The 10,422-nt window shown below is 36.9% G+C and overlaps 1 protein-coding gene across 1 annotated transcript in view; it reads left to right on the top strand.

Annotated features, from left to right (window-relative positions):
- Window positions 1-1,171: 1,171 nt before the first annotated feature.
- ANKUB1 (ankyrin repeat and ubiquitin domain containing 1) overlaps window positions 1,172-10,422 on the top strand; it is a 32,080-nt gene continuing 22,829 nt past the window's right edge. The window contains exons 1-2 of the mRNA XM_044255082.1: window positions 1,172-1,346; window positions 2,674-2,817. Of these exons, the coding sequence (XP_044111017.1) occupies window positions 1,257-1,346; window positions 2,674-2,817 (234 nt within the window). The 5' untranslated portion in view covers window positions 1,172-1,256. The remainder of the gene's footprint in view (window positions 1,347-2,673; window positions 2,818-10,422) is intronic.

The following is a 10,422-nucleotide window of genomic DNA, read 5'->3' as shown; positions in this document are numbered from 1 at the left end:
ACAAAAGGAGATAACATGATGTTGCAACACCTGAAAAATATGATGAAAAGAGAGTTAGCTCTGCCATGAAATCCTTTGCCCTTTATATATCTTCCATTTTTTCACATTTCTTGTAGTTGGAACACAAGTTGGAAATCGGAACAGAATCAACCAAGAGGTCAACATTTACCAAGCACCTATCACATGACTCACATTGTGCTAAGTGTTGTTAAGAATAAAAAGAAATGCAAAATGAGGATTCTGTCATGAATCAGGAAGAGAATTTGAGGAAGAAGACGAGATTTACATATGCAAGCAAATAATCTGACATAACAGCACTAAACCAAGTGTATCATACCGGGAAGAGTCTTAGAGTTAAGTTCCAGTACAATGCTTACTCTATAAACTTGAGTAATTGTGCTTAATACCTTTGCTCATTTATTGAGTGGGGTTTGAAATATTTTCCACCAATGCTAAGGGAAGCTGAAGAAGATAACAATGGTAAATTGTTATAAATAACATAAAGGCAAGGACTAGAAGACATACCAACTACATGTTGTTATTGGGCAGGTTCTGTTACACAGAGAGGATAAGGGAAAACCACAGACATTTGCCTACGCATTCATCTCCCTGGTGCGAGTGGGCATTGTTCTGTACCCCGTGGCAGGATTAGAAATACCGCCAGGGAACAAGTACACAAAGTTGTTATGGAAACCAGAATGCTTCAGCTCAGAGTTATTTACGGAGAACTTTCAGGATTACCACATTCACTAAAATCAAATCTGTTTTGCTTCACTGTGTGCCAGTACATTCCAATAACATCTCTATTTTGAAGGGTCCTTCAGTCAGCTGCACTGAGTGAATAGAGATTCAAGAGACCCTGGATGATGGTCACATCACAAAAGTATAATTTATGTGTGGCCTTTCTGCAATACTTGTTTGGTGCTTGTTCATACTTGCCCCAACCATTGTCAAGTTTGCTAGCTTCTGTACTTTTGTACTATAGGAACAAGGGGCTGTTGCCTGCCATTGGTGAGGAAAACATTTCCGCCAATACAGCTGCTGTCTGTGTTGCCCAGTACTCAGATAGCAGGACTTGTCTCTTCACATTCTCTCAGCTCAACTTTCAAGCTAGTTGGAAACAGCTGCCTCTGGCCATCATCTTTGTCCATAATTGTGAAATAGAATTTTTCCAGCTACCCAATTCTTTGAAAAAAGTTGTAGGATTGGGGATTTTTGTTTGCTTGCTTGCTTGCTTTGTTTTATTTCTTGAGAGAATGAGAATTTTCATAGCCTTTGAGGGATCTTTCGAACCATTTGATGTTGCAACAGATGAAACTGTGGAAGCTGTCAAGCTGATGATAAAGGTATGTACTTTGTCCCCAAGCCACTAAGATGTCTACTGATTTTAACTACGCCGTGGCTTTAAACTATACATGGGGTAGAGATACTATTAGATACATTTTCAGCAAAGGGGAAACTAAAACTATTTGAAAATATCATTATTTGCTTACACAACAGTTTGATAAGAAGATAGTAACCATGGAGGTGTTAGACAGGAAGCAAACTGAGTCAGTAAATTCTCAGGAAAAAAAAATTTGACTTCTCCTTATGAAGTGTGTGGGTTGTGCACTGTCCTTTTGTTCTTCATAAAAGGACAAAAACAGGACATTAACTCTAAACTAGCTAAGTAGAGCATGCCGGTTGTTGGATGGTACATTTCGTGAGTGAACAACTGTAAAGATAACAAAGGATTTTCGAGGTGGAGAGGACTTCAAACAACCCTAACTACAGCCTCATTTTGCATCCAGGGAGACTGAAGCTCAGAGACTGAAGCTGGTTGACCAGCTCACCTACAATTACAGAACTGGAATAAGAAATAATTTGGATTCAGTAGATTTCTCATAAGGAAATAATACATGAAATTAAGACAAATATTTAGGTCTTGACTATCAGATGGTATTTAACTTGGAGATGATCATTCCCATCTAGTAAGGTGCATTTATTGAATCACAGTTACATTGGTTAATAGAGATTACTGTGATTACTGAAACCTAGATCTTCTAACACAGAGGCTCTTAATCTTTCTATGTCTTGAATCCCTTTGGCAGTCTGGTGAAACCTATAGACTCCACAGAATGTCTTCAAATGCATACAATAAAATACATACAAAGAAAAGAAAACCATAGCTATATTGGAAAATAATTTTCAAACATTAAAAAACAAATTTGTGATATAGTGCAGGTGGGCTTCTTTATTTACACCTTATCAAATTTTAGCAATGCATCTAATAACTTGCAATTTCAAAATAGTGATCAGTATATTTTGAGATTTTTGCAACAACTATAATGATATAAAAATAATCTGTGATTTCTATTGGTGACGAAGTCATAGGTACAGCCAACTACTGCTTCTTTAGTTTGTTGCCTACATACATAATTGAAAGAAGATCTCAGTTTCATTTACAGTTAATAAAAACAAAACATAGTTTTTTCCCATCTAAACCCTATTCATAACCTTCTGGAGAGGTCTATAGGCTCCAAGTTAAGAACCCCTGCCTCATACTTCTTCATCTGTCCAAAACACTTTTATAATGCTCACTGGAAAAAAAATGTAAAAGAAGAGAGATGATATTACTGGGGATCGAGTAACATCGAGATATACTGTTTTCATAATATGCTATTGATTTTTAAGGATTATTTCCACATTCCTCTCTCTGAAGATGAACAAGGAAGGTGGTATCTGGAGCTAATATATGCTGGCGCAGCCCTAAAGGACAGCTGGAGTCTTGCTGATGTTGGAATATCTTTTGGTTCAACTCTCAAATGCTTTGTTAAGGTATGATGATCAGAACAATTGTTCTAGATATCTACCTCATTTTGAATAAAGTTGTGGATAATTCAACAAAAGTCATTTCATAACTTAGGGAGAAGTTTTCTCTTCTTGCTTTCTCCTCTCTTCCATTTGTCTAACTGGTCTTATGCACAATTTCTGATGTACTGGGAAGTAAGGTGTAGAGACTAGAGGGAGTTTCTCTTGTTAACTCTTTATCTCCCTTCCTTCTCCTGTTGCTGCCCCAAACTGTCATCCCAGAACATCTCACAAACCAATACTGGAATGAGAGCAGGGATGGATCTGAAATATTGATGCTGAAAGAAAATTCAGTCACTTCCTTGGATCCCCAATGGAATAAGGGCAGGGGAGTGAGGAGAGGTAAGAAATTCTCAGCAACAATAAGAATGAAAGGGCAATTTCTACATCTAAATTCAACCGGAGTAGTCATTCATGAATTAGATGTACATACCTACAACCTGGAGACAGCCTTTCCCACTTATAGTGTCCTTAATTAGTGGCGTTTAATTGGGGGTCCCTGGATGGGTTTTAAGAACTTCACGAAACCCTAAAATTACAAAATATGCAAAATTATGTGCCTAGAGATTTTCTGGGAGGAGGATCCTTAATTTCTGAAAATTTCTTTTTTTTTTTTTAATTTCTGACAATTTCTTAAGGAGACAGGTGACCTAAAGAGTTTAAGCGTTGATTTCTAGGGAAGAAATGTTATTCAATACTAGTTCTTTATTCTATATGAAAACATGAGACTCAAGGAACCAAATAACTAAGTACACATTCTCTGTTAAATGGGGCACTAATTTTCTCATTTTAGCATTAAAAAATTTTTTATGATAGCCAAAGCTAACTTTTTTGTTTTTTAACATATTTCATTGATTGACTAAGTGGGAAGTCTATGTTTCAAAAAAATCTAAAATAGTTATTACTAACTAGTAAAAACAGGACACAGAAAAATTAGCATTGTATGATTCCATTTAAGTAAATAAAAATAACATATTTGTACATGAGTTTGTAATGTTTTATGAGCATTTATTCATGTATTATTGTTGTATTCTTGAAGAATGTTTAATTATCAAAAAGATAAATAAAGACAACTCTGATTTCTTCTTTTCTCCTTCTGAGACTAAGAAAATTATAGTATAATACTCCTTTAGGTAGACTAAATTCCATCTCATTTCTTTTTTTTTATCTCATTTCTTAAATGTCTTTCCTTATGTATTTAAATATATTTTTATATCATGTTTTTGGTACTGTGTAGGATAAACCTTTTAAAATATCCTGGAATTTTCCAGTGTCAATAATGATATTTGAGACTTTGTTGCTTGCTTACCTAGAGATAGTGGCACAAGTTTATTACTGATATTTGAGCAGCTGGAGGGACGGGATTGAGTCACAGCTATTCAGGGATGTACATAATGTGTGTTAAGAGTATGAATAGCATACTATTATTTAACTCAGCACTGGCTTTCTTTCCCTTAATTTAAAATTCTAACTTTGCTTTATTTTTTAATAGGTAGTACATTCACATAGATAACAAAAGATATAAAAAGTATATACAGTAAAAAGTCTTCCTCCCTCCTCTGGCCCCCAGTTTTCCTCCCCAGAGGCAACCTATTTCATAGTTTTACTTAGAAAACTATTCCATAAATTCTGCCAATAAAACATCATCTATGACCATGGTGCAAGCTATCTTTGCACTGAACTCTGACCTTTCCCTGGAGTTTAAACTCTCAGTGGAAAAAAATAGAATATAGAGGTAAAATGGGTTTACTCAAGAGAGGCAGCATATAATTACACATCACAGAACTGGCCAACACACAGGGTTTAAATAAAAACATTCATGTTCCATGGAAATCATAGTGATCTTAATCTTCACCTTCTCCAGTAGAAACACATTTACAAAATTTCATATGACTGGTTTGGGGAAGAAAAACAGTATCTAGAATCTGAAGGAAGAGAATTACCTCCAAAGACCAGAAATATTGGTTTTTTCATCCTGACTTAATTCCTGTTTAGATTAAATGATTAAAAAAAGAAGCCCATTTCAAAATTCCACACTATTTACTAAGTATGGATAATAGTAGTCTAAAATGGGATTACAATGACAAAAATTCTTCGTGAAAATATCCCATGCCTCAGAGAATGCAGTCAGACCAGTTCTAAGCTATCTAATCTATTTTATGTAACAAAAGGCTGCATTCTAAGTCATATTGTTGCTTTATTGCACAATTAGATATATACAAATTTAAGTAGTACCTTTCCTATTTAACCATGCTACTACTTCATGCAGTTAGTTCTACCTTCTGAGAATCTTGGAAAGCTAGTTTCTTTATTTATTTTGCACAACTTAGACATAACAAGATGTAAACAAGATGCTTTTGCAAAGTTTAAAAATTTGCCAAGTAAGCAATTTTCTTTAAAAAATATATATATAAGTAGAGGGGAGCCTGGGTGGCTCAATCAGTTAAGCGTCTGCTTTCAGTTCAGTTCACAATCCCAGAGTCCTGGGATCAAGCCCACGTTAGACTCCCTGCTCAGCATGGAGTCTGCTTCTCTCTCTCTCCCCCTGTTCCCACAACCACCCCCTACTTGTGCACATGCACACCCTCTCTCTCACTCAAATAAATAAACTCTTTTTAAAAATACAAGTACACATTATGTGATGCAAAATAAACCCAAAATATTTGGTTTCTTTATTATGCTTATATTTTGTGTGAATTACATTTTGCTTGTGTGAAAAGAGGAAAAGATTTTAGATAAATTAAGAGATGAACTGCTCCTAAATACATTTTTTAAATAGTCAATATATCTTCCAGCCTTCCTGTGTATAATACCTTCTCTTTTAATAGTAATGTAGAAACATCTGGAAAAGTGAATGAGGGGCACAATATGAGAATAGTGGGGAAAGAATATTGCATTATTTTTTCCTTCTCAGGGGAAAAAGTTCTATAGAAACCATAAGAAATATCTTCTATAAGATATATATTCAAGTTCTATTAACGCAGGAGTCAATCCTGCCCATTCATTGCTACTGCTGCCACAGACTGCTATGTTCCTACAAGTCACGGCATGATGCAGTGGAAGGACCCAGGTTATTGCTGGGCATGCAGAAGTACTATCCCATTTGCTTCCTTCATTCTAACAAGTGTCACTGTGGAAACTATTACCTGAGTTTTGTTCACTGTTGAAACCAGTGCTGAAAATAGTACCTGGCATATAGTAGGCTCTCCATAAAAATGTGATGCATGAATAAGTTGACAAAGTCCCTGAGAGGTGAAGTTTGAAAATTAACAAGAAGGTATATGTTTGATATCAGAAACATCATAGCAAGGTATCAAGATGCATTTCAGGGTTAGGATTTCCTCCCTTACTGGGGCATCTCTCCTCCCTCTGTACCCTCAAGGCAAGGTGCTCCTACATCCTTGTCTTTTTTCCTTTCCAGCATCAGGTTCTTAATTGCAAGCATCAGCAGAAACAAAGCCTGGACAACTTAAGCAGAAAATAAATGCACTGAAAGGCTAGTCAGTAGTTGACAGTCTTTTTTTTTTTTTTTTTAAGATTTTTATTTATTTATTTGACAGAGAGAGAGATCACAAGTAGGCAGAGAGGCAGGCAGAGAGAGGAAGGGAAGCAGACTCCCTGCTGAGCAGAGAGCCCGATGCAGGACTCGATCCCAGGACCCTGGGATCATGACCTGAGCTGAAGGCAGAGGCTTTAACCCACTGAGCCACCCAGGCGCCCCAGTAGTTGACAGTCTTGACAAGAAGACTAGATAAGCAGGTTCAGAGAGTATGCAGTCAAAAACAATGTCTTCATCATGCCCCAGAACTAGTCCAAGAAGGCCACAGCTGTAGCCACCTCTGAGCCCTCAAAGCCAGCAATGGATCCTGCCTCCAGCCTTGCTGCCAGACAAGCAATGCTGCAGATGTGCCACTGCCAGGGACGAGGCCCTGTGTCTGCTGCTTCTCTGCCTTACCAGCTCCTAATTCAAAGTACAGCTGGTGAGTAGGCTAGCTTGGGAGCACTCTGGTCACATGTCCAGGTCCTGCTACAAAGAGGGCTAACAAGCAACTCTCTGACAGGTCATGCCTTCTAAAGTGTGAGGTGGGGGACACTTGGGTGGTTCAGCCAATTAAGTGTCTAACTCTTAATTTTGGCGCAGATCATGATCTCAGAGTTGTGAGACTGAGTCCTGTATGAGGCTTTCTGCTAGATGTGGAGTCTGCTTAGGATTCTCTCTCTCCCTTTCCCTTTGTGCCTCCTCTTACCACTCACGGGTGCTCTCTCTCTCTCTCAAAAAAAAAAAAAAAAAGAAAGGAAAAAGAAAAATGTATAATTTACAAATGAGAGATGTTTGGCTGGCTCAGTCGGAGGAGCATGTGACTCTTGATCCTGGGGTCATGGGTCCAAGCCCTACATGGGGTGTAGAAATTACTTAAATTTAAAAAAAAAAATACTTAAAAACAATGTATAATTTACAAATGAAAATATGTTTCCAAAAAGATCATATCTTTCAATAGTTACCTTGAATGTTAATAGGCTAAATGCTCCAATCAAAAGACACAGGGTATCAGATTGGATAAAAAAGCAAGACCCATTTGCTTTTTTTGCTATCTGCGAGAGACTCATTTTAGATCCAAAGACACCTCCAGACTTAAAGCGAGGGGGTGGAAAACCATTTATCATACTAATGAACATCAAAAGAAAGGTGGGGTGGTAATCCTTTTATCAAACAAATGAGACTTTAAACCAAAGACTGTAATAAGAGATGAGGAAGGACATTATATCATAACTGAAGGGTCTAACCAACAAGATCTAACAATTATAAATATTTATGCTCCTAACATGGAAACAGCCAATTATATAAGCCAATTAATAACAAAATCAAAGAAACACATCAACAGTAATGCAATAATAGTAGGGGACTTTAACACTCCTCACTGAAATGGACAGATCATCTAAGCAAAAGATCAAAAAGGAAATAAGGACATACTGGACCTCTTGGACTTTACAAATATATTCAGAACATTCCATCCCAAAGCACAGAATACACATTCTTCTCTAGTGCACATGTAACATTCTCCAGAATAGATCACATCCTAGGTCACAAATCAGGTCTCAAGTGGTACCAAAAGATTGGGATCATTCCCTGCATATTTTCAGACCACAATTCTTTGAAACTAGAACTCAACCACAAGAGGAAAGTTGGAAAGAACTCAAATCAATGGAGGCTAAAGAGCATCCTAATAAAGAATGAATGAAATTCATTCAGGAAATTAAAGAAGAATTTTAAAAATTCATGGAAACAAATGAAAATGAAAACACAACAGTTCAAAATCTTTGGGATGCAGTAAAGGTAGTGCTAAGAGGACCTAGATAGCATTATAAGCCTTTCTCAAGAAACAAGAAAGGCCTCAAATATACAACCTAGCCCTACACCTAAAGGAGCTGGAGAAAGAACAGCAAAGAAAGCCTAAACCCAGCAGGAGAAAACAAATAACAAAGATCAGAGCAGAAATCAATGAAATAGAAGCCAAAAGAACAGTAGAACAGATCAATGAAACTAGGAGCTAGTTCTCTGAAAGAATTAATAAGATTGATAAACCCCTGGCCCAGACTTATCAAAAAGAAAAGAGAAAAATCCCAAATTAATAAAATCATGAACGAAAGAGGGGAGATCACAACCAACACCAAAGGAATACAAACAATTATAGAACATATTAAGAGCAACTATATGCCAACAAATTTGACAATCTGGAAGAAATGGATGCATTCCTAGAGACATGTAAACTACCAAAACCAAACCAGGAAGAAACAGAAAACCTGAACAGATCCATAACCAGCAAGGAAATTGAAGCAGTAATAAAAAAATCTCCCAACAAACAAAAGCCCAGGGCCAGATGGCTTCCCCAGGGAATTCTATCAAACACTTAAAGAGAATTAATACCTATTCTTCTGAAATTGTTACAAAATATAGAAATGGAAGGAAAACTTCCAAACTCTTTTTATGAGGCCAGCATTGCTTGATCCCAAAACCAGACAAAGACCCCACCCAAAAGGAGAATTGCAGACCAATATCTCTGATGAACATGAATGTGAAAATTCTCACCAAAATAATAGCCAATAGGATCCAACAGTACATCAAAAGCATTATTTGCCACGATGAAGCGGGGTTTATTCCTGGGCTGAAAGGTTGGTTCAATATCCACAAATCAATCAACGTGATACACTACATTAATAAAAGAAAGGACAAGAACCATATGACCCTCTCAATAGATGTAGAAAAAGCATTTGATGAAGTACATCCTTTCTTGATCAAAACTCTTCACAGTGTGGGGAGAGAGAGTACATACCTCAATATCATAAAAGCCATCTATGAAAAACCCACAGCAAATAACATTCTCAATGGGGAAAAACTGAGAGCTTTTCCCCTAAGGTCAGGAAGACAACAGGGTTGTCCACTATAACCACAGTTGCTCAACATAGTACTAGAAGTCCTAGCCTCATCAATCAGACAACAAAAAGAAATAAAAGGCATCCAAATCAGCAAAGAAGTCAAACTCTCACTCTTTGAAGATGATATGATACTTTACATGGAAAACCCAGAAGACTCTACCCTAAAACTGCTAGAACTCATACAGGAATTCAGCAAAGTAGCAGGATATAAAATCAATGCACAGAAATCAGTCGTATTTCTATACACCAACAATAAGACAGAAGAAAGAGAAATTAAGGAGTTGATCCCATAACAATTGCACCCAAAACCATAAGATACCTAGGAATAAACCTAACCAAAGAGGCAAAGGATCTGGACTCAGAAGCACTCATGAAAGAAATTGAGGAAGACACAAAGAAATGGAAAAACATTCCATGCTTGAGAATTAGAAGAACAAATATTGTTAAAATGTCTATGTTACCTAGAGTAAACTACATATTTAATGCAATCCCTATCAAAATACCATCAACTTTTTCAAAGAAATGGAATAAATAATCCTAAAATTTATATGGAACCAGAAAAGACCCCAAATAGCCAGAGGAATGTTTAAAAAGGAAACCAATGCTGGGTGCATCACAATTCAAGACGTTAGGCTCTATTACAAAGCTGTAATAATCAAGACAGTATGGTACTGGCACAAAAACAGACACATAGATCAATGGAGCAGAATAGAGAACCCACAAATGGACCCTCAACTCTCTATGGTCTACTAATCTTCGACAAAGCAGGAAAGAACGTCCAATGGAAAAAAGACAGTCTCTTCAACAGATGGTGTTGGGAAAATTGGACAACCACATGCATAAGAATGAAACTGGGCCATTTCTTTACACCACACATGAAAATAGACTCAAAATGGATGAAAGACCTCAATGTGAGACAGGAATCCATCAAAATCCTTGAGGAGTATACAGGCAGCAACATCTTCGACCTCAGCCACAGGAACTTCTTCCTAGAAACATCACCAAAGGCAAGGGAAGCAAGGACAAAAATGAACTATTGGGGCTTCATCAAGATCAAAAGCTTTTGCACAGCAAAGGAAATAGCCAACAAAAACCAAAAGGCAACCAACAGAATGGGAGAAGATATTCACAAATGAC

This window comes from Neovison vison, chromosome 6, assembly GCF_020171115.1.
Source record: "Neovison vison isolate M4711 chromosome 6, ASM_NN_V1, whole genome shotgun sequence".
NCBI classification, from domain to species: Eukaryota; Metazoa; Chordata; class Mammalia; order Carnivora; family Mustelidae; genus Neogale; species Neogale vison.
The sequence above is the reverse complement of the archived record's forward strand: the minus strand, read 5'-3'. Positions and strand labels throughout refer to the sequence as shown.